This window comes from Boleophthalmus pectinirostris, unplaced genomic scaffold (genome assembly GCF_026225935.1).
Source record: "Boleophthalmus pectinirostris isolate CB_2022bp ecotype Guang Dong unplaced genomic scaffold, ASM2622593v1 HiC_scaffold_13, whole genome shotgun sequence".
NCBI classification, from domain to species: Eukaryota; Metazoa; Chordata; class Actinopteri; order Gobiiformes; family Gobiidae; genus Boleophthalmus; species Boleophthalmus pectinirostris.
Window position 1 is genome coordinate 34,142,175 of NW_026571036.1, and position 25,758 is coordinate 34,167,932.

General features: G+C 40.7%; 1 protein-coding gene across 1 annotated transcript in view; it reads right to left on the reverse strand.

The window, feature by feature from the left end:
* ches1 (checkpoint suppressor 1) overlaps nt 1–25,758 on the reverse strand; it is a 177,242-nt gene that overhangs the window by 27,216 nt on the left and 124,268 nt on the right. Inside the window, exon 4 of the mRNA XM_055149302.1 lies at nt 5,667–5,725. Within this exon, the coding sequence (XP_055005277.1) occupies nt 5,667–5,725 (59 nt within the window). The remainder of the gene's footprint in view (nt 1–5,666; nt 5,726–25,758) is intronic.

Sequence of the window (25,758 nt, forward strand, 5' to 3'; positions counted from 1 at the left end):
AGCCCTGCAGTCTGAAGTAGCCTAAGAGTTTGGTTCTTCGATTGTTGATTCTGCAAAAATCAGCACTACAGTATTTCTCAGTCCTTTATGTTGCTGTTTCCCTTTTGTACGTGTCAGCAGTCAGGTTTGGTTTCAGCCAAACAGAGCATGCGTCTCTGATTGGTTAAGCCTCCTGTCAATCACACCCTCTAAAATCAAGGAGACAGGATATGGCTCCAGATTCCTTGGTCTTTGTAAAGTTTTGTCAAAGAGTGTGGTTGTGGCTGGTCGGGTAAGGGAAGAAGTAGAGGAAAAACTGTGAAAATGACTCAAAGCATGTTTAATATTTAAACTCTTCAAAATAGCCACCCTTTGCTTTGATCACTGCTTTGCACACCTCTGGCATTTGAACCGTGACAAGGCACATCTGTGAAGTGAAAACCATTTCAGGACACTTCAACATAAAGCGCAATGATAGAAGGCCAAAGGTTTACTGCGCCGTTAAATCATTTTACATTAATTATGTGACAGGTGTTATTGCGAAGTGGTAGTTTCACAGGTACCTTTTACCTTTTGTTCAGCAGAGATTTTAGCGAAGTGCTCCACTGTAAAAACATCACAAGGTGGAACAGAGTGTTTTCTGTTTGAGAGAATGACTAAATATGCCAGATTTGTGGCATGTAGACAGACTAATAAACCAGGATTGCTCAAACATGTGTGAACAAAACAAAACACAGCTCCTGGTATGTTTTTGATGAGGTAACAACGTTATAACATGGCTTGAAGCTCACAAGAATCAATTCTGTGTAATATAGAACCTCTAATATAAAGCTATTGTCACTTGAGACTAGAGTTACACACAAGGGGAGAAAAGAAAAAGCTAAATAAAACAGCTTTTATCACATTGAGTGTATAGGAACATGTACTTTTACTGCTTGCTGTGAGGTATTGTGTAGAATTTATTTGTTTATTCTTCATCTTCTCTCATTTTTTCTGTGTTGTCTGTGATTCTGACACTTTTTTAGCTTGTTAAAATATTAAAAACCTAAAACTCCTTGATAAAGAAATCAAGCATAAATACAGATGCTCCCCGCTCACAGCTTGCTTCAGGGCTGTCACAGTGAACCTGTCGAAAAACAATAAGTCTGCTTTGTATTTGATGCCTTATTATTATTAAACAGCTACATACAGTTTTTAGAGTAACAATATGGATGAAGTGTCTTGCCCATGGACACATTAAAGGTCATGCATTATTGTAAAATGTAAAATTGACTTTTGTGAACTTTAGGTCATGTTATAATGTTGTTACCTCATCAAAAACATACCTGGAGTTGTGTTTTGTTTCATTCACACATGTTTGAATAATCCTGCATTTTTATTTTGTCTATACATCTCCAAAGGTCAATATGCTTTGTTCCAACTTGTGATGTCATGAAGTGATAGATTTGATTGTTCAGGAGAGATTGGCAATTCCATGGCTGAAAATATCTAAATGATTCTAAAAAACATGGAGTATGGAGTTTAAAAACAGATTGGAGCACATCTTGTTAGAGCCTAGTGCCTCCGGTCAGTTTCATTTCTCTCCAGCGACTAGGTCAGGAATCAGAAAACACTAGACCAGGAGTGTCAAACTCATTTTGGTCCGGGGGCCGTATCCAACCTACTTTGATCCCAAAGTGTCCGGATCAGAAAACTCATGTCATATAAACCCCAAAAATAACAATAAGTTCAAATATTTGTGCAGAGAAATGCAAATCAATTACAGAAATCTTTTTTAATTGATGAACTCTTTCTTATTATAAGTTTATAATATTATGAACAACCTGAAACTTTAAGACGAATTCAATTTCAGCACAATGTTTTAACATTAACTTGTGTGCAAACAGGAATAAGTACATTTTTCTTGTAAAATCCTGCACTCGGCTCCACTTTTCTCATGTTGGACATTTTTCTGATGAGGGTGTCACGGTCAACAGTCAAAACGATCGTCTTTAAGAGCGTTTGGAAAGAGACAAGTCTTCATTTGTGCTGCTCTGGTGGGAGGGGCCACGTACAGAGACGCTGGAGACGCTGCTGTGATAAACACCACAGAAAATTACCAATATTTTAATAGAAAATATAATTAAAATATTTTAGTAGAAAATCACCCAAGGGCCACCTTAAAGGTCTTGAAGGGCCGCATCTGGCCCCCGGGCCTTATGTTTGACACTTGTGCACTAGACAGTTCACAAAAACCCCGGAAGTGCAAGTTTGGGCACCGGTCAATCAGCGAAGAGCCATATATTCTGTGTTGGCAACGATCCCCGAGATCGAGGATTTAAAGCTGGAACAAAGAGAATGTTTGGTGAATTTTATTAAAGGGAAAGACGTTATTGTCCTTCTTCCTGCAGGATTTGGGAAAAGCTTAATATACCAGTTAGCCCTGTTAGTGGTGCATTACATACGTCACGACCAAATAGCAGCGATTGGTGAAAAAAAGTACCTGCCTACTGTCAAGCAAACGAATCCTAATGATGCAAGGTCAGACAGTTTCTACGAACTGAAACCGGCTGATGAATCAGGCCAGTGCTGGTGGGTGGGATGATAAACTGCAGTCCCGCAAACTAAATATGAGTGTAAAGTAAAATATACAAATGATTAATGTACGCCTATCATACATCATTTGTGCCGGATATTTTATTTGGCATTAATAAAAACACCCTAAACAGTCTAAACTTGCGGATGTGGTCTAATCTTGTGCACATTTTAGACAATTCCTTTCCGCTTCTCTGTGTTTGATTGAGCTTAAGAAAGGGAATGTCCCCATCTTGCGGGATTTGAGGGAGGGAGCGGGACAAAATATCGTAGATGCAGAAAGGAGTGGGAATAAAAATTCTTTGCGGGCACGGGCGGGAGAGGGACTGAAAACTCTGTCCCGCGCAGACCTCTACTTCCTACTAAAGTGTTTTCTGTTTGAGAGAACTCAGCTTAAATAAGGAGGGTTTGTGTGTTAAACGTGTGAATGAAAACACAATTCGAGACATGTTTGTGATGGGGAAACAACATTAAAACATCAGAAAACAGCATAATATGGGCCCTTTAACAATAAAAGTTCATGAGAAATGAGAGATGAACTGCAGACCCTGTGGTTAGTGATAGATCATTTAACACATTATGCCACTGTATACTTTAACGTGACAGTGTGGATGATTGATTTGTGGTCAGAGAAGCCACGGCCGCAAAATGGCAACCACTTTTCCACCAATCCGCCCCAAGGCAGCTGTGGTCTAAGATAAAATCCAAGCCACGATAATCTGTTCATTTAAAAAGTCAGCCAGGCAAACTGTGTTCTTGAAATGTCAGAAATGTGACTCACTTGGTAGTTCTTTTCTCCAAACAATTTCAAGTATTTTACAGTAATTTTTCCGACTCCCAAAGGTTGAACATTGAACTATAATCGTTCCCAAGCATCCCATTTTGAAGACGAGTGTTCTTTTCTTCTTTGTAATCAAATCTCACTGTCTCAATGATGTTTTTTTTTCCAAACTTAAGAATCCGTGTGTGTAAGGAAAGCATCTCTTTGGCTCGGAGCCAAGTGTCTGAACTCAGCGCTCTGTATTCTCAAGGTGCGCTGGAAAAAGAGGGATTTGAAATTGAGATGATTGGAGTTGGCACATCCGCGGAGGAGGGAGAGGGAGGAGAGGGGGAAAGGGAGGAGAGAGGGAGAGAGAGAGGGAGACAGCCAAAACACAGGAGAAAATGGGTGGCAGATCACACACATTCAGCCTAAACTACCTTAGTTCTTTTCAACTACAGAATATAACTTTATAACTATGCAATAAGGTACACCGTGTAACTTCTAGTGTAGGCTCTGTCAGCTGCGTTTCTTCATGGAGATGTGATTACTTTCCCTAAAATGTTACACAGTATGGCATTAAACTTAACAATGTTTGAAGATAAGCAGGTGGTGCTGCAGGAACAGTAGCAAGGGCGTAGTTTGCATAGGGACGGTGGGGACATGTCACAACTAATATTTGGGGAAGACAAAATAGTCCCTACCAATATCTGCCATTTTAAAAAACAAAAATATAAATTTTTTCCAATGTTTTTCCAAACTCAGTAGTATTAATTTAACACGTTCAGTGATATGACGACAGGGTTACACATGCCGCTATTTTATTGGCTGCAACAGAGTGATGTCATTAGTGATGCCAGGAGCCTAAACTGGGGAAGCAGCAGGACAGTGCAGCACCCGAAGATGGCAGCTTGAGCAGGAGTGAGTGAAGACGCTGCACCAAACTTTGAAAAACTTTTCAGAAGGAACTTACTTAACTTCATCTTCAATTAAACTGGCCTTATAATGAGTCACTTCGAAAAGAGAGTGACTTTTGGCAGTTCGAATCCCGCTCTTGACATAAACATCATCATTAGAGCAGTTCAATCCACTGACCCAAAGGTTGGCGGTGCGAGCCCCCACAGATGATTAGTGTTGTTGTGTCCTTGGGCAAGACACTTAAGCCAACTCGCCTCCAGTGTCTGCGTTCACTGATGTATGAATGTGAGTGTGAATAGGTGAAAGGTTCTTAAACTTAGACAAACTTTAACGATCCACAAGGGAAATTATTTGGACACAGTAGCTCCCTCATTACAATATAATATAATTACAAAGGGTAAAAGATATAAATGGTGATAATAAACTAACAAACTAACTAAGTCGCAAAAAAATAGCAAGAGACTGGTGTCAAATAAGGCATAATTATATAAATGTATATGTACAAGTTAAAATAAAGTAAGTATTACAATCTTAAATCTCAGCTCCCTTCCTTAATTCCTTAAAAAAAAAAAAAAAAAAAAAAACGTGACCGTTCACCGACTAACAATCTTAAGAGATAGATCATTTTACTGTACGTACTGTGGGACATTCCAGGAGAAGCAATAACATCCAGTGAGAAAGGAGTGCCGTAACTGCAACTTATATATTATATTGCAACTAAAACCATAAACTCAAGACAAGTACCTTTGCCTCTTAACCAATCCCTTTTATTCAACACTTTATCAACAGCAGAACAATCAGCCTCTCAGCAACTCCTCTCAGCAACCACAACAAAGTTCCCATTTATTTTATGGCCTATATATTCATTAATCTTTTCATATTTTTAAAAGATTGTCTCGTTGTCATTTTTGTAAATACGCCTGTGGTAAAAGGAGTAGTGCTGCCTTCTTAAACATTGATACTTTGCCAGATCAGAAAAAGCGGGAGAACAGGTGAGACGATTTGTGCTGTTAAAAAGTCTCACACATAAAATTACAGTCACAAGCTGTCGAGCATTATCACTCTCACCTTTTAGTTAAAAATCAAACACCTAAACAGGACCATGAACGCTCGTATTGATCACAGACTCCAGAAAATGCGTTTTTGTCCATTTTCTATTTTTCATTTATGTTGAGTTTTCATACAGTCTGAAAACTTGTTGTACATTGTATCACCATGGTAACTGATGAACATTTTGCAACAGAAATACATAAAAATACACCCGTAATGTCACACACGATGTCAAACGCAAAGCAGCTGAATTACAGAGAAAACGTTCTTTAACTTTCTTTAACTTTACTAACACTCGATTCACTTTTTCGTGTAAATATTCACTTATCTAATTGAGAAGAAAGTATTAAAAGTTATAAGGAGTTGTACTTACAAATGTCAGTACCTTGTAGGAGCACGCCCCCGTTCTTCCTGAAGAGAGGACTCCCCGACCACAAAGGAGGACTGCAAAACAAGAGAGAAGAAGAGTTTTAAAAGTGATCATCAACATTCAATCGCCTCTTCGTGTTTTAGCAGTAGATCAGCGCAGCACAAAGACCTGGAAGATTAACTGAAATCAGATGAAATTGCAGCTTGATTCATCACAGCAAATCAATTCGCAAATTACGTAGAAATAAATATGGCATCTTCATTGGAGACTTATTTTGGATAAAACTTATTAAGATTTAGATTTATATTCCACCAAACTCTTTCTGAAATGTGTGTTTTGTCTTGTATTGTTCAATTCAAGTGAAATAACTTGGTGCACTATGTAACTTTTTCTAAGTTTTGCCCCCTGCTTATATCCATGGAGATGTTATTGCCTTGCATGTAATGTTCCACAGTAAGGCATTAAATCTAGCTCTATTTAGACAAGAAGGTGACACCATCAGGTCAAGTTACAGGTCAGATCTGGGAAGAGGAGACCCCATTACAGTAAGAATGGATGTTTTTCAAGTTATTAGTAGGGGGGGACCTCAACATTGAGCTACTCTCACCTCGCAACCTGTGCACATGGCCACCCACTTGTCCCGACCGGAAAGGAAATGGGAATTTCTTGTACAAATCATTGTTAAATGCACATTTGAGCTTCGGCATGTTGCAGACTGACCAACTGTGTGTCTGCTCACTCTTCCTGAGTCACAGAGAGCGACGAGAGACGCTCAGTTTAATGGCCCCAATGAAAGATCACGAAAACCCATCCATCACTTTATAAAAAATAAAAAATTATCTGAACGCCCAAGACATGACGCAAGAAATGGACATGTCCGGGAAAAAACAGATGTTTGGTCACCCTATTATAGAGCAATTAATCACATGCACACACAGATACACACACGCACACACACACACGCACGCACGCACACACACACACACACACACACACACACACACACACACACGCACACACACGCACACGCACACGCACACACACACACACAAACATATACAAAAATACACAATAGATGAGTTTAATGTCATATGGGAAATTTCAGGCATTAGGCATCAGAGAATTAACGTCTCCATGGCGACAAGCAGGTCCCACACCAGAAAAGTTACATAGCGCAACTTTAAGTCATAATTATTAATATTATTATAATATTAATATTACTTAAAAAAAAAAAACAGTCTGTTGTCATGACATTTTGAGTTATTTTTTGCAATATAAATATTAATATGAGTATTGAGAACAGAATCTTCATTTCAAAATTTGTTCTGCATATCAAATCTAAAAAAACTCAGTAAAAAAAAAAAGCCTTTGAATAGGTCAGGTCAAGTTACAGGTCAGATCTGTAGAGAGGCGAGCCTGCATGCTTTTCAACTATATTGGAGTAATAAAAACACTAGTAACTGAATAAATACAAGATAAATAAGTTTAATGCCGTACTGTAGAAAAGCTCTGACTGAACAATAACATCACCATGGAGACAAACAGGTGGCAGACTCCATCACCAGAAAAGTTACATAGTGCACCTTTAATTTATTAACTTTTACTAAATGAAAGAAAAACTAAAAAACAAGAGAAGTAGTCTGCTGTCACAATATTTTAGCTGTATCAACTATTTGTATCTCTAAGCATTAATATGAGCATTGAGAACAGAATCTTGATTTCAAAATTTGTCCGACAAATCAAATATAAAAATTTCTCAAAAAAAAAAAAATAAAAAAATCTTTAGATACATTTGTAACATTCCTCCAGGCCTCGTATCGGCCCGGCTTCATAGTCAGTCCGATATTGAAGCGAGTATTTGAGCCCATAAGACCGTGCTCCTGATTATAGTGATTAGATTCCTGGGTGTCCCACTGTTGCCATTATTCCCTGTGATTACCTCGGAGAATTACAGCCTCGCCGTCATGGAACCACCAGGGTAATTTCTCACGACAACCCCCAACCCCCCACCCACAGCCAGCCCGCCAGTCCACTCACAACACTGCAAAAAAGACCGCTTTAAAGGGGCATTGTGGAACTTTTCTGATGGAGGGTCCGTTAAATGCGTTGTCTGGAATGTTTCACAGTATGGTATTAAACCTTTCTATTTTCATGGAGACCAAATTAGACCAAGTTACAGGTCAGATCTGTGGAGAGGCAACCCTGCTCACAGTCAGAATACCTGTTTTTTTTGTTGTTGTTGTTTTTTTGTTTTGTTTTTTTGAGATATAAACACACCTGTAATTGAATAAATGTAAGGTAGAGCTGTTTAATGTCATACTGTGGAACATTTCAGGCAGAGCAATGACATATCCATAGAAATACACTGGTGATGGACCCTCTATCAGAAAAGTTACACAGTGCACCTGTAAATGTTGAAATGTCTTGAATTCTGTTGTTTTGAGAAGTTTAAATGTCAGTTCTTCTCAGGTCAAGGTTATGTGTAGGTTCAGTCTGATATACAGCAAATGCTATGATTGTGTCTCTGGGCAAGACACTTCAGTTGATACGTCCTGTGATGGAAATTTATACTGTGGAAAGATTTCTCTCAATGTGTCTTGGTGTAAATCAGGGGTGTCCAAACTTTTTTCATTAAGGGCCACATATCTAAACACAGACGAAGCAGAGTGACGGTCGAGGGTCGTAGACTGGTGCTCAATACAGTGAATAATTGAAATATGTGCATGTTTAATACGTTAGAATGAGCCATCAGTCCTTTATCTATGCTAAGATCCTAAAAACCACACACTAAATATTAAATGTTAGCTTTATCAAGGTAGATTTTCAGAAAACTTGCAGTAAAAAAATATTTTTCATTGATGCAAGGTAATTTGGACCAATTCTCCTGGAAGCCTGAGGGCCAAGAAAAATTAGTCTGAGGGCTGCATTTGACCCACGGGCCATAGTTTGGACATGCCTGGTGTAAATGAATGTAATTTCTACCTGAGACCCAGACCAGTCATTAACATGTTTAAAGGCTCAGCAGACACAGTAGGAAACTCTTTGTTGTCTTAGCTGTCCTCAAAAGTAAGTTAAGTTGATTAGCACAAGTCTATGAAAAGTCACTCTGCTTTGATATATGTATATGTATTTCTGTATAAATACTCAGAGCTCTGATGCTTTGGGAGAGCGACTCAGAGCTCAGATGCTCTGGGGGGAGATTCTCAGGAGACGGAGAGAATGAGTCCAGTGTGGTAAGGACATACTGCTGGTGAGGAGAGACTGTTGGTCTGTGGCCAGGGCAGGATTAGGCTCCGTCCATATCTACTCTAACAAGAATAAACATTTGTCTGTATTCCAAAAACTCAACGGGCTTCACAAATGGATTAATTATTTATCATCAAGAGATACATCATTTTTTCCACAACAGTCCACTTAAAGGAAGGGCATCCTGCATAAAATCTGTGACAATGACTAGAATCAGTATGCTGCTTGGGCTTGTTTTGACTAATTTAAAGGTGGACTGGGTATCGTTTTATTAGTTTGTCTGGTCTGGTCCACTGTACAGCAAACTAATCTATCTTGCATTTATTCTATTGGAGTTTTTTATTGCTCAAGGCAAAGCTTCCAGGCAAAGCAATAGTATCTCCATGGAGACAAGTGAGCGGTGAACCTTTCACAAAAGTTACATAGTGCACCTTTAAATTGACACTGTTCTCAAACCAAGATTATCAGAATTGTTTCAAAATGACAACAGGAAGTGCAGTTTGTAACATTTGCCCTGCGACTGGAGGTTAGCAGGCTCAGATCTTACATGAAGCACATGCTGCCCTTGTGCCCCTGAGCATTACACTTCTGTTTTACAAATTCAGTAAACAAACAAGTAATAAATAAAAGTTTAAAGTATTTTGATTTTCTAAATTTTAAGCAGATTTATTAGACAGTAACATTATTTTCACATATTTTCAAGTACAAATTTCATTCACATGTTTAACACACAAACCCTATATATTTACTCTTCTCTCGAACTGAAAACACTCTGTTCCACCTTGTGATGTCATGCGGTAATACAGGAAGTGCTCCACTGTGTTTTTAAACTCCACACACCTTCACTAGAATCATTTGGATAATTTCAGCCCTGGAATTTCTGATCTCTACTGAACTAAAGGTCAAAGGTTGGTGTTCACTTGAAAACTAACACTTCATGACATCACAAGGTGGACCAGAGCAGCAAGAGTTTCTCAAACATGTGTGAATGAAACAAAACACAACTCCAGGGATGTTTTTTAATGAGGTAACAACATTCTAACATGACTTAAAGCTCACAAGAGACGAAATGAAAACAATCTCCACGTCAATTTGAATCTCAACTTTTTAAACAATCTGAGTTCACGCATTTTAACGAAAACCTCAGCTTTTACAGTGCACATTCGAACACATCCCATGAGCCTTTGCCGCACATTCTTAGCGTATAAGTATAATGCCGTGTCCCGAATACACACTAGCGAAGCTGCACGGAGCCACTCAACGTGATCATTGCTCCGCTAATGAGGGAGGTAATGACTGCATCCCTCACATAGATGGAGATGTCTGCCTTAACACAGCGCGCAAGACAATAGACCAGCACTAAATCTATATATACAGGGATGAGGGGAGAGAGGGGGGAGAGAAAGAGGTAGAGGGGTAGAGAGAGGGGTTTTCCAGGTTGAGCGGTCTTTACGTGGTCATTAATCAACGCCGCAGTTTTTCCTGACACTGCTCACTTTGTTCACGTTGGATTATTTCACGTACAAATAGTAAAGATACAGGACGGGCTTTTTAAAGTTATTTTGTGATTTGATTTAAAAGGGTTCATATCAGGCTATTTTTTGATCTATGTTATAATGTTTCCTCATCACAAACATACCCAGAGTCGTGTTTTGTTTCATTCACTCATGTTTAACTCAAACTATGAATATTTAGGCTCAGTTTTTCCTCTTAAACGGAAAACTCTCTGTTCAAGATGATGTCATGTAGTAATACAGGAAGTGCTCCACTCCACTACACCTTCACTAGAATCATTTGGATGATTTCAGAACGGGAATTGCCAATCTCTACTGAACTTGAAAACTGCGAAGAGCAATAGTGCATTTTGATGTAGACAGACTAAGGCTACGTTCACACTGCAGGGCTTAATGCGCAATTTGGATTTTTTTTGTGAAATCCGATGTTTTTGCGAGGTCGTTCACATTTCCAATTAAATGTGACTTGTATGTGACTCCAGTGTGAACATTAAACAGCCCAAAAGTGTCCCACATGTGCACTGGAGACACGATGACGTCAACCGTAGCGAGCGTCTCTGTGTTTACACAAGTTGTCCAAACATGGACGCAGCATCGAGCACCTGGAGATTTTAAAGTTCCTCTCGTACCGGAGCCACAACATGAACAACTTACTTGTTTTAAGGAGGAGATTGAGAAGGAGAAGGACGAGGTTTTTGGTCGTGGAGTTTTGTGGGGCAGTCCGTTGAAAGGAACGTGTAGATGCGGAGACGTAGCCAAGAGTGGTGAGTGGCGATATGCTTTGCTTCAGTGACACAGAGTTCATTAACAATTTTCGTATGACAAGAAGAACGTTTGTGTACATTTGTCACTTGTTGATAATGTGTAGGTCGGATGAATGATGATATGTATCGGTTTTAGGAGCACATATCCAAGTGTCCTGGGTCGCATTTGAAAAAATCAGATCTGTGTGGTTCAGACTGTCATTAAAAGATCAGATACAGGAACATAGGGACCAAAAAATCAGATTTGGGTCACTTCAGGCTGCAGTCTGAACGTAGCCTAAAAAAGAGTTACTCAAACACATGTGAATGAAACAAAACACAACTCCGGGTATGTTTTTGATGAGGTAAGATTATAACATGGCATAAACCTCACAATTTTACTCAGTCAATTAGCAAAATATACTGTAGCACCTTTAATGGTATCGTTTGGTGAAACAAAAACGCTAATTTGTATACCAAAAGACAATAAAGTTTTGTATTGTTATTTGTATAGAGCTGAACGGAAAAAAAGAAGAATATTTCTGTATGATGTAGATTTGCAAATTTGGTTTTAAAATCAGGATTCAGTTTGCAGTGCACATTTAACTGAACTGAACTGCTAAAATAAAATAATACAAGAATCTCAAGCATTTTAAAACGATTTGTGAAGGTTTAAACTTTTCCCCCCCAAACACACAGGATATATTTTTTATTTGCTGTAAACATTCTGCTTTCTATTACCCAAATGACCCAAAAATTCTCTTACCCAAAGCCTTGATTCTGAGAGTGATACACTGCACAGCCCCATTAAATAATTCCTCTGGATTAAGTGCATTTATTTGGACTTGTAAAGGGCATCTCATTTGCTATAATGATTGATTAAAAGCCTTCAGTTCTATTAAGGCAACATGTCCAGCATTAGTCGACCACAATGAAGCGCTGGGAAGCCGGGGTTTCAGAGTGATGAAAATCCAGCACTGTTGCCATAGCAATTAACAAAACACTACATTTTTTTGAATGGGCAAAAATCCTCAAACGATGATCTATTCATTGTTGTCAGACAAACAATTCCATCCTGATTTGAAGGATTTTGTGAGGATCCATAGAGGACCTTTCTCTATTCAAAAGATATAATATTTTGTTTGAATTGGTTAATTGCTATGACGACGAGGGATGGTTGCCATAGCTTGAAAGCTGTGAATAAACAGGAAACTGAGACCTGTGTATAGTGGTCAAGTGCATGTTGTGTACTTGAACTTGAACTTGATGTAGTAGGGGTGTAGGTCAGGGTTGGTTCATTTTTGGTACAGTATGGGAACAAAATGCAAAACCATCTGCTTGTTGTTTATTTGTCTGTTTATTAAACCAACAACTTGTTTTAACATAATGCAAACAGGAAAATAAAATGAAGGCAAAGTTCTGCTTGGTAATACTAATAAGTTAAACAAAAGATACTCAAATAAGCAACAAATGTATGGAGATATGCTGGCAGTTACAATGACACCAGTGGTTGAACATATCCTTCCGGGAGGGGACAAGGGCGCGACGACCGTAGTTTTGCAAGGATTCATGTGGTTCAGGAGGACGTAGTCACGGTGAGGGGCAATTGTTGTCAGGGCGGCCGGCCGAACTATAAAGCGCTGCGGGAAACATTGCCACCCTAATCACAGACGAGTTCCCTCATGAATATTAAAGAGCCGAGCCTTCTGTGTAGCTGCACATGTTGTGGTGGAATGTAAACACACACAAATTGCACAAACTCACTCATGCACTGCCCTGCACCAAACCGAATGTCCCGTACAGAAATGGTTCGGCAAGAATACATGTACCGTTACACCCCTAATATTTAGCTCACCAGGTTAACTTTGTTACTTTGAAAATGCTATATTCACCAAAAAACAGCTCTTGTGATGTGGCACAGCTCAGTGGAATACAGGTTAGTGTGACCATATTTGCGTACAGGAGGTGAGAGGTGGTTCGACATTGCGCTACTCTCACCTGGCAATGCTTTTTCATGCTTTCGGTGTCCTGGTGAACTTTTCCCACTGGACAACGAAACATATGTGCTGCTTTGTACACTGAGCACATGGACTCACACTTGTCTCGACCACAACAAAAAGCGTGGAATTTCTTGTACAAGTCATCATTATATATGCATTTGTGCTTCGGCACGTTGCCCGCTGACCGACTGTTTGTGTTTGCTCGCTCTTTCTGAGTCCAGAGAGTTACATGTCCAGACCCCTGTTTGGTCACCCTACACTACGCACAGCAACCTACACTCAGTTTGTCCATTAAAATGAACGTAATCGATGAAATTCTTAAAGATCAATTATCGATTAATCAACTAATCATGCTCATCTCTAATTACGATGTTCAAGTCTTAATAATTTCACTTTTGTTCACTCCATAGGCTTGTGGGCTGAACATTGGACAGAATCTTGGATCTTATCGTAACAAGGGTTCGAATAAGGCCAGGGAGAGATCTCTAGATTACTCAAACATGCATGGATGACACATAAAAAATCTGTTAGGACTAAAAATTGCAAATACTTTTCAAATAATGTTCAAAACTCTGATGCCCAAGCTCCTGTATTCCTTCTTTTTTTGTTCTAATCTGACTGTTGTGGCTCCATCAGACTTGTTTATAACTTAAGTTTTGGAAGAGAAGATTTGAAGGGGATTTTGTCAGTTTTTGATGTCATGAAATAATAATAAAAAAATAAAAACAAGATAAAAAGACAAGAAAAAAAGAGGAGGAGGAGGAGAGATGAACAGCAAACCCTCTCATCCCAGACTCGAAGTGAGCGCACGTTTCAGCCCCGAGCCACCTGCTGTTGCCATGGAGAGTTGCCACACAGCGTTGCCACGGCGATAACATATTTTTCCTGCGCTAACGGCCTGTCTGTTTTCCCTGGCACCCCGCCCCCGCCGCCCATCACGCTCTCCCATCTCCCCCCATCACCTCTCTCTCTCTCCTTCTCTCCTCCTCTCATCTCTTCCTTTCTCTCTCTTCTTTCTCCACTCTTCCCATTTTTTCTCTTTCTCTCTCTCTCTCTCTCTCTCCTCTTTTGTCCATCCTCTCTTCCTCCCTTTACTCCCCTTGCCCCTCTTCTCTCTCTCCTCTCATCCCTCTCTCTCTAAATCTCTATTCTTCTCTCAGCCCTTCCCATCTCTCCCTTTACTTCCACCTCCCCTCTTTCTATCCTATTCTCTCATCACTCCATCCATTTCCTCCCCTCTCCTCTCCACTTTCTCTCTCTCTTTCTCCTTCACCTCTCCACTCTCGCCCCCTTCCCTTCCTCACCTCATCCCTACTTTCTCTCTCTCCTATCCTCTCTCCCCTCCCTCCCACTTTCCCATCACTCCGTCTCTCCCCCTCTCCCCTGCCCGCTTCCCGTCTTCAACCGCTTTTTCCTCTCCTCTTCAATCTTCTCCGTCTTCCCTCGCTCACTCTCTCTTCTCTCTTCCCTGCGCTCTCCTCTCTCCTCACTCACTCGCTCCAACAAATGGCTTCACAGCGCGACAGCACCTGCCTGATATATACTACGTGTGTTGCCATGGCGGCGTTCCGGTTACCAGGGCGACACGGTGCGTTCCTGTCACCAAGGCAACCCCGTGAGTTTATTTAATGGAGGGAGACGCGCTACGAAAAAATGACAAATTTACAAATAAATGTATCGTAGCACATAGATCAATGGAGTAAAACCCCAATAGAATGCAAATAGGAGAGAGGGATTATGGGTAAGTGAAGGGGAGTGGGGGAAAGAAAGAGGATAATCAGCTAGGAGGTAGGAGACAAAGAAGGAGACAAGGAAACAATATAGAGAAGCAATGGTGCAAACCCTAATGCTGTCAAGGAGGAAGAAGGAGGCGGACACGGAGGGAGTTAAGATATGTTAAAAAGCAAAAACAATATTGGATAAAAAATATATATGAATAAATAAATAGAAAAAAGCCAGACTGAAACATCGTACACATAGCAAGTTTTCGTTTGCAGCGCCGCCATAACTACACCAAGCCTCTGGGCGGCAACTGGATTAGATTCAAACCTGTAGCATTTATTTCATTACAGTTGTAAGTACTGTATTTTCTGGGCTATTAGGCCTCCAACCCCATCAAAAAACAACTGCGCGCCCCACTATCCAGAGCGCCCTATACACAAATCCACTCGGGTGTCCCAGCACGACTTCAGTAAACTACAAAGCTGCACCACCCGCAGCGCACGCAAACACACACGGAGCAGACAGAGCAAAAACACCCACAGACGCACTCATCACTCTACGCGGATGAAGAACAGAACGGAGGAACGAACCGAAAAAGCGAGTCCAATGGGCCGCTTCTAGACACGACTGAACAACTGAGTCACTGCGAACACGCCGACAATCCAGCGGTCCCAGACAGCCCCTCCCTGCACGCCACAACAGCCAAACAAAGTCCGACTGACCCATCTAACTGTTGTGTTTTGTTTAAAGTCCGGTGCGCTGCGGTTTATTTGTGAAAAAAGTTCAAAAATTGACCATTCTATGACAGTGCGCCTTATAATCCAGAGCGCCCAATAGAGCGGAAAATACGGTATTACTCAAAAATACCTTGAAAAACATGCATTACAGAGTGGGCTCGCCTCTCCACAGATCTGTTAAAGAAGTGGTAAAATTGCTGCCCTCTGAGCCTCATTCGTCTCTGGTCATGGATATAAACATGAGATGTGTGTGCAAATACAAACACATGAAAAGTGTTTGCACCAGAAGAAATGCCACTGCTGCTCTGAATGCTCCATGACTGTAAACATTGGTCACACTTTCAGCATGTCAGTTCCTATAACTCCTTTAATCTCACTTTACACGCAAACACCAAACCGTAGTTTTCCTGAATCTCCACTCTAGTCGGAGTTTTTAGAAAGATTTGTTTTCAGAGACATATTTGCCGTTTGCGTGTAAAAGATGGGTACAAACGAAGGGAAATGTTTTTAAAAATACCCGTGTAAATGGGGCCTAAATGGGATTCAGATTTGTGAAAAATGTTGAGTTTCTATAGCGATAAACTGTTTAATACTTTATGTGCTACTTTAACTATATATATTTTTTTTCTTCTGAGTGGGAAAAGTCCTCAAATTGTGGCATACAACAGGAAGCTGAAAAACACGAATATGGCGCCATTTTGAGGACTTTTGACTAGAGGTGGTGCTACCATTAGGCAAAAGTAGGTGGTTGCCTCGGGCCCCAGACCTGTAGGGGCCCCCAACCAATTGCCCTGAGTGCCACTAATGGCCGAGGCCTCAGAGCAAATTTGATTTCCTCTCAATATGACATAAAATGAGAGTAGTTTGCTTTTAAACAATAATCATAAAAAAAAAAAAAAATCATATTATTATTATCATCCAAAACAAACAAAACAAAACAGAAAAACATGATGCATTAAAGTGAGGGCCCCAAACTCACGTTCACTTAGGTCCCTCAAATTGCTAACTCCGCCACTGCTTTTGACCATTCAGAGCTAAATTGGTTTTAATTGTTAATTGCCATGGCAACAGTGCGGATTTGGCCTCGCTCTTCAGTCCAATAAAAAGGACGTCACAAAAGAGGACCCGAGGTATAAGGAGTAAGAAGAATGAAGTGAGCTACAGAAGAGCACTCCTCCCTTGATACTACTGTACCTCACTACCTACTACCTACTACCTCTCCTTCCTCCCTCCCTCCTCTCTCCTCCCTCCTCCCTCGTTCCTTCCAGATGCTGCGGGGTGTGGAGGAATGCGCGGCGGGGCTGACCTCTTACCTTGCATGCTCTTCTCCTCTCTCTCCTCTCCTCTTTCTCTCTCACACACACAAATACAGGGACATTTTTGTTGATTAAATGAGTAATTACACAATAAATGAATGATCTGTTGTGCTCGTCCAAACCTGCACGAATTCTAATTGTCTTATAAGATATACGTTAGTTTTATTACAAGCTTTTTCTTATGTTATGTTATCAAATTAATCCACATCTTATTTAAAGCTTCTTATTCTACACCTCCATCCTCCCCTGACCTCTCTCTCTCTCTCTCTCTCTGTGTCCCTCTTTTTATTCTTTTTTTATCGCTCTTTCTCTCACGATCTGTCTTTCTCCAGTCACCCCTCTTTCTTCATCCCGCTCTCTCTGATACTTTCTTTTTCTGTCTCTCCTCTCTCTATCCCCTTTCACTTTCCACTTCTCTCTAATCACTTCTTTCACACGCTCTCATTCTATCTATCTGCCTCTCTCTTTCTGCCCCCTCCTTTCCATCTCTCTCTTCAGATAGTCCCTCTTTCTTCTGCTTTCTCTTACCCTTCCTCTGTGCTCTCTATCTCTCCATACTTTCCTCTGTATTTCTCTTTCAGTGTCCCTTCTCTCTCTCTCTCTCACCCTTCTTTAGTCCCCCTTTCTCTATCTCTCCACACTTTCCTCGCTATTTCTCCTTCATTGTCCCTTCTCTCTGCAATTCTCTCTCTCTCTTCTGGTCTCTTTTTCTCCATCCCTCTCCAACTACGCTCTTCTTTCTTCTTTCGTCTCTCTCTCTCTCTCTCTCTCTGCCCTCTCATCCCTTCCTCCGTCTCCTTCTCCTTCCCTCTCTCTAACCCTCTCTCTCTAATTCCACTTCTGCCCTTCTCTCTTCTGCTCTCTCACCCTCCCTCTTTTCCTCTCTTGCTCGCTCTCTCGCTCCATAGTTTTCCTCTGTATTTCTCGTTCAATGTCTCTTCTCTTCTCTCTCTCTCTCTCCCACCCTTCTTCTTTCCTCCTTTCTTTATCTCTCCACACTTCCCTCTTTATTTCTCCTTCATTGTCCCTTCTCTCTGCAATTATCATCTCTCTCTCTTTTTCCACTCTCTATTTCTTCTTTTGTCTTTCTCTTTCTCTCTTCCTAACCTCCCATCTCTTCCTCCCTCTCTATCCATTCTCTTTCTCCAGTCACCCCTCTTTCTTCATCCCCCTCTCTCTACCCCTTACATTTTCCACTTCTCTCTAATTGCTTCTTTCACACGCTCTCATTCTATCTTTCTACCTCTCTTTTTCTGTCCCCCTCTCTTCCTCTCTCTCTCATCCTCTCTCTTTCCCTCTCTTGCTCCCTCTATCTCTCCATACTTCCCTCTGTATTTCTCTTTCAATGTCCCTTCTCGCTCTCTCTCTTTCTCCAAATACCCAGGTCCTCTCCTCTCTCTTTCCTCTCTCTCTCACCATTCTTCTTTCCCCCTTTCTCTTGCTCTCTTTCTCTATCTCTCCTTACCTTGTCTCTCTCTTTCTCTCTTCTCTCCAAATACCCTGCTCCCTCTCTTTCCTCTCTCTCTCTCACCCTTCTTCTTTCTTCTTTTTCTTGCTCTCTTTCTCTATCTCTCCACATTTTCCTTTTTATTTCTCCTTCAGTGTCCCTCGTCTCTGCAAATTACCCTGCTCCCTCGCTTTCCTCTCTCTCTCTCACCCTTCTTCTTTCTTCTTTCTCTCTTTCTCTATCTCTCCACACTTTCCTCTCTATTTCTCCTTCAGCGTCCCTTGTCTCTGCAATTACCCTGCCTCTCTCTCTCTCTCTTTCTCCCTTTCTCTCTCTTCCGGTCTCTATTTCTCCATTTTTCTCCAACTATCCCCTCTCTTCTTTCCTCTTTCTGTCAAATCTCCCTTCTTTTCTTCCTCCTCTCTCTCTACCTCATTGTCCCATCCCATTTCTCTCTAACTACCCCCCTCCTCCCGCCTCTCTCTCTTCCTCCCTCTATCCTTTCCCCTCTCTCTCTCTCTCTCTCACACGTGTGCAGTGGCTACCGGCAGGCGGGCGCTGACCCTTGCCGCGTGAGTTATTATGATGACCAAAAAAAAAAAAAAAAAAAGGAAAAAAAAGAAAGAAAAAAACCCGCAAAGTGCAAAACCACAAAAGCAGCAGAGGACAAAACCGCGTCATTGCACCCTTCCTCTCACCGCTGCCCCCTACTGACACTCCTGCCACCAATCTTTATTCAACCTTTTTTTCTCCTGCACCTTCTCTGTATCTTTCATTCATCTTCCACTTTAGATTTCAGGGCTGCTTCAGACAGTCCTTGACCTTAACATAATAGAGACTATTCAGAGACATTACGCTGTATAACATCATATTCTTGAGATGAGAGACTCTTGAGGAGAGATAGCGCACCGTATTGATTGAACTCACCCAGATCACACAAGCAACTAAATAAAACTGTTAGAGACGCGCTGGTACAAATGAGTTAATTTTTGATGAGAGTTGTTTTTATCTGAAAGAGGTTGAGGTAAAATTGAGCGGTTACAAAATGGTTTTATCCAGGCTACGGACGTGCAGGGGTTTTGAAAGATTCACTGTTTCGCAAAGTGGAGAATAAAGGTTTTTTTTTTTTTTTTTGGCTGTCTCCATGGGGATGTTACTGAAAATAAAATAGAAATTATTACTTTCGGTGTAATTACATTTTTGTTTCAGTTTAAAGGGACAGTTCGGAATTTTGGACATAGGACCTCATTTCCTAGTGAGTTTTTTCTAGTTTTTAAAATATTCCATTCAGTCCTTGTATTTACAGAGGTCGCTGCTGCTAGGCTAGTGCATGTCAATGGACATAGTTAGCCTGACACTAAAAACAGTCTTACGTACTCCACAAAACACCCGAAACAAATCTATTATTACACCAGACTGTTGATGTAAATGTCTGTGTTGATAGAATAATGTTTGAAATAAAATTAACCTTGCATTTATGAATCAAGGAATGAGGGACTATTTTCTCATATATCAGTCCGCCGCTGCCAAGCTTTCTGTCAGGAAGTACAACTCGCTGCTGCTGCTCAGACATAAATCCTTCAAATGCAAGGTTAGTTTTACTTCTAAAATTATTCTATCAACACAAGCACTTACATTGACAGTCTGGTGTAATAATAGTTTTACTTCGGGTGCTTTCTGGAGTGGGTAAGACTGTTTTTCGTGTCAGGCTAACTATGGTCATTGACATACACTAGCCTAGCACCAGTGACCTCTGCAAATACAAGGACTGGATGGAATATTTTAAAAACTAGGAAAAACTCACTAGGAAATGAGGTCCTATGTATAAAATTCCAGACTGTCCCTTTAAACTGGAACAAAAATGTAATTACACCGAAAGTAATGATTTCTATTTTATTTTCAGTAACATCCCCATGGAGACAGCCAAAAAAACAAAAAACAAAAAAACCTTTATTCTCCACTTTGCGAAACAGTGAATCTTTCAAAAACCCCTGCACGTCCGTAGCCTGGATAAAACTATTTTGTAACCGCTCAATTTTACCTCAACCTCTTTCAGATAAAACAACTCTCATCAAAAATGAACTCATTTGTAGCAGCGCGTCTCTAACAGTTTTATTTAGTTGCTTGTTAGTTGGCTTTAGTTCTGGACTGTCCCTTTAAGTCCATGCTGTTTTTGTGGACGCCTTTTTACAGAACTGAGAAAGTTCAAACATGTGTTGTGTTACAAAATGTTACAAACTGAAGTGAGAAACACATGATAACACCTCTATAAGCAATATGCATAATGTATGCATAAATACACCATTCATATTCATAAGGAATACTATAGTAAGTGGTACTTGTTGTGGCTCATTTTGCAGTATCAGACAGTGCTGCATCTTAAGCCAGACACTTCACCCACATTGCTTAGTAAGAAAGTGGTGTGTGTGTGTGTGAGTGTTGGTCGTGATTGGAATGTTTTGAGTGTCCAAAAAAAAAAAACATAGACCATATATATGAGTGGACATAGCTAATGCGCTATCCGTCACGTGCCAAATAGGAAGTTCACCAGGAGGCTCTTCCGGCTCCATCGACTCTGGATCCAATTGAACACTGAAAAATTGTCATGCCTCTCTGTAACTGCTGCAGTGAGCCTTGTAATTTTGGTCTTTGGTAGTGATGGGTGAATGGAGCCTCGTGAAGCATTGACACCTCAGTCGCAATATTGTCTCAAATGGTTCGACGTGTCTGAGGCCTCAGAGAAACACTTTAACCATTGGCACGCAGGTGTCTCAGCATCGATGAAGTATTGTTAGTGTAAGACGATACTTGTGTGCAGAGCGACACCGTACCTAACAACAACAATAATAATGATAATTTTAAATAATATGTAAAGAGCAACATAAATAGTATGCTGTAAATAAGAAAGTAGGTGACCTTTTTAGGTGCAATTAGATCAAAGTGATTCCAAACCATGGATCACTTTTTTCCACTTGTAGATGCCATCGAAAATGAAACAAATGCCAAAAGTTGCCAAAAGTCACCACTAACGTTACACAATACTCCACACTATCCAACATTTTTAACAAATATTGGCGCATCTTTTATACTGTAGCAGTTTAGCGCTTGTCAAACCACTCTGAAGCACTCTGAACCAATCGGCAGAGCGGAACATTCACTGAGCCAATGAAACGCTTCGATACACTGAAGCGATTGACACGCAGAGTGAAGCAGTAGGGGGAGGGACTTTGACACTTTGGTCACGTGAGCGGCTGCTGCGAGACGAGCTCCGAGGCAGTGTTTCAGAGCAATTTGTTTCAGAAAGAACGAGACGTGCTCCGGAGCTCCGTCTCATGTGCCCATCACTGGTCTTTGGTGTTTGTATTAACCCGCTCTAAATGATCCTGATTTTTTTTTTTCACCATTTTGTCCTTCAAAAAATCCTATTCATAACACAGAGCCTGGCTTCAGATTCGCTCCTGTAACCGTGAGCATCGCAAGCCTCATTTGAGCAGCGCCGAACTCTATGGGTGACGTCACACTCGCTTAGTCCACTTCTTTTATACAGTCTGGTCCATGATATGGACACAACATTTCATGAAATTTTGTGCCTTTGCACATCTTAATCCTTTATTTAATTCAGATGAAAATGACTAAATTTCCGCATATTCCATTAAGCAAATAACTGTCCTGCTGTAGTCTTGTCTTAATTTAAGTATCTTCATTACAGTCTGGTCCCAAACTCCATCAAACGCCTCTCGGCTCCTCACAAGTTAAAAGGCTATAAGGCCCAGCTCTCTATGTTTGGTGCAGCCCATTAGAAGTAAATGGTGCATACGCTACACACTGGGCCTCTACTGTAAACCGCTGCTGGGAAATTTCAAACGCACACAGTAAATTCTCTTTATTGATCTGGTACCTCCACACTGCCCCGAGAATGTACAAAAGTCCGCTTGAAGGGACAAGGACCACCTCAGAATCAATCAGCGGTTTAAAAGAGGTGTATGTTTTGGGCAAATTGTGGAGAGCTGTAAATATGAAGCGGGGAAAGGACCAGAGGCAACAAAGGCAACTGTTGTCAGGAGCTGTTTACTGCAAAGTATTTGAAAATAAGTTATTGACAGATTTCCTGAAATATATGCAACAACAAGAACAGAAGTGTAGGTTGAAAGAGCCAGCTTTGTACATTATAAAACACAATGCAACTATTGAAGATTAGTCCACATAAATTAAGTACAAATTCAATTGAGGAACCCTTTAGCTGTTCGAGAAATGGAAAAACTCTATTAACTTAAGAATCCATTTTACATTTTAGAATTGGCACTCACTTGACAGAAAATTCATCAAACATATTTCAACCAGAAGAGATTAAACTGGGAAATTATAGTGTAGACGGATTAGTAAGGGTATGATTTCTTAAAAGGTGCACCGTGGAACATTTCCAGTGGGGGTCCAAGAGCTTCTTCTTCACAGAGATGTTCCACAGCAGGAATTCTATTTATTTATGTTTTTATTTGATAGAGAAAGTACATATAAATAAACATCTGCAATGGCACTGTGAAGTCAGATTATAGTTAAAAGCGCTCACTACTTATTTTATTTGATTCTGACTTCACCTGCTTGTCTCCATGGAAATAGAAAACTTTAATGCCATACTGTGGAACATTCTATCTAGTAATAACATCATGAGCAGAAGTTGGTGACGGACCCTGCACCTAATAAGTTACAAAGTCAACTGCTAAAAAATGTATATAAAATGTATAAATAAATGAATGAGGTGACAGCTGATTGGTTAAGATTGAAAGACGGAAGGTTGTGATTGGTTTATAGCAACAGACATTCACTTGTTTACATTAAAGGTCCTATATTACGTGAGGGACAATCTGGAAGTTTGGACATAGGACCTCATTTCCTAGTGAGCCAGAGTGTTGGAGACGTGTGGAGACACTTTTTTAAATATTCCATCCAGTCCTTATATTTGCAGAGGTCACTGGTGCTAGGCTAGTGCATGTCAATGGCCATAGTTAGCCTGACACTAAAAACAGTCTTACCCACTCCACAAAACACCCAAAGCAAATCTATTATTACACCAGACTGTTGATGTAAATGTCTATGTTGATAGAATAATGTTTGAAATAAAACTAACCTTGCGTCACATGAATCGTCGCATGTTGAGGGACTATTTTCTCAGCAGCAGCGGAATATTACTTTGGCGGTAAGGCATTTACATCAACAGTCTGGTGTAATAATAGCTTTGCTTCAGGTGTTTTGTGGAGTGGGTAAGACTGTTTTTACTGTCAGGCTAACTATGGCCATTGACATGCACTAGCCTAGCACCAGCGACCTGCAAATACAAGGACTGGATGGAATATTTAAAAAAAAAGTGTCTCCACACGTCTCCAACACTCTGGCTCACTAGGAAATGAGGTCCTATGTCCAAAATTCCAGACTGTCCCTTTAAGTCATGTTAGAACACGGTTACATCCTCAAAGACAAACCTGGAATTGTGTTTTGTTTCATTCACGCATGTTTGAGCAAACCTTTATTACTACTCTGTCGACATTTCCAAAGCTCAAAATGCTCTGTTCCACACTGTAATGTCATGAAGCAGTAGTTTTCAAAATAACAGCTACCTTTTACTTTTATTTCAGCAGAGAATGGCAATTCCATGGCTGAAACTGTCCAAATGTTTCTAGTGCAAGACGTGTGGAATTAAAAACAAAGTGGGGAATGTCCTGTTGGAATAGAGTGTTTTCTGTTTGAGAGAAGAAATGTGCCTAAATATGCAAGATGTGTGTGTTAAACATGAGTGAATGAAACAAAACACATTGTAACTTCAGAAAAAAGCGTGATATTGGAAAGCAATATAATGCAAACTAAATCCACTTTTATAACCAGTTTATTGTCATTATAACAGTGACAGTGACGACATTGAGCATGTAAACAAAAACTGAAAAAACCTTCCCCGAAAAGTAAGGAAAGGTAATTATGAATTCTGTCCTTCCGGCGTGATGCTAATTTGAGCCCAGAGTCGACAGAAATAATGAATTTGAGCTGTGTGACCTATAGCACGTGAAGGCAGCCCCATACTCACTCCTCAGGTGCACTGTCATCTGGGACCAACAAATGGACTACCTCTCCTCTCCTCTCTCTCTTTCCCTCTCTCTCTCTCCGCCACAATGCAAATGACCTCTCTCTCTCCCCCTCTCTCTCTCCTCCCTATCCCTCTCTCCCTCTTTCTCACCCCCCCAAGCGTCGTGTTCCCAATCCGGCCTCCAATTTGTTCCACTTCCCCATACCTCATTGTTCAAAATGACACTTTTACATTTTATGGTGAACCAATTATTCTGTCTTACACAGTCGGCTGGTTCCTCGCGTGCTCAACCTGCCCGGATCAGCACTAGCGGAGAGGGAGGGAAGGAGGGGGAGAGAGGGGAGGTGGCTGGGGGGGGGGCGGGGGAGAGTCCGAGGAATAGTGAAAGGGTAGTGGAGAAATAAAGAGATTTGCAGGTGGATTTTTGGACACAGAATTAGGCGTATTGGCAGATAATGACAACCAGGAAATGTCATGAAATTGCACAGACAGGTGGAACTAAAGCCAAGGAAGACATTATATGCCATCTGGTAGAATGCAAAGTTTGTATTAAAGGTGCACTGTGTAACTTTTCCACTTGCTTGTCTCCGTGGAGGTGTTACCCTCCATGTCCTGGCCTGTCTATCTTGGATTTATTCATGTTTATCTAATGTGTTATTGCTAAGAAAATATTTGTACTATTCTTACTATGATGGCTCATCTCTCCACAGATCTTACCTGTAAACTGTCTCATTCACACAAGCAGGTGACAGAAAAGTTACATATCGCAGCTTTAAAAGATTCACCATAAAAGTTGGAAGAATAATTTGCCCTCGAACCAGAACTTAACTCTCCTCTGATGTAAGACTTTTGACATTCAAGCGATAAAATATTCTGAATTATTAATTGCTATGGCAACAATCCAAACAGGTGGCATGTTTATCTCCAGCTTTGTGAAACACTCGGTTGTCAAGGCGACGTGCGCATATCAAGACGAACTGAACAGTCAATAGGTCAGTGAAATTCTGCAATACGATTTTGGGGTCAGCTCTTATATCTTTTTCGACAATAAAAAAAAACATTTTCACAACTTTTCTCGACCTCTACGTGTCCTGGTTTATACAGAGAGAGGAGAGAGAGTGATGAGAGAGAGAGAGAGAGAGAGAGAGAGAGAGAGAGAGAGAGGGGAGAAAGAGGAGAGAAGAGAAGCGAGAGTGAGATGAGAGATGGAGAGAGAGAGAGAGAGAGAGAGAAAGAGGAAAGGCGAGAGTGAGATGAGAGAGATGGAGAGAGAGAGACAGCGAGGGAGACAGAGACATAGAGAGATAAA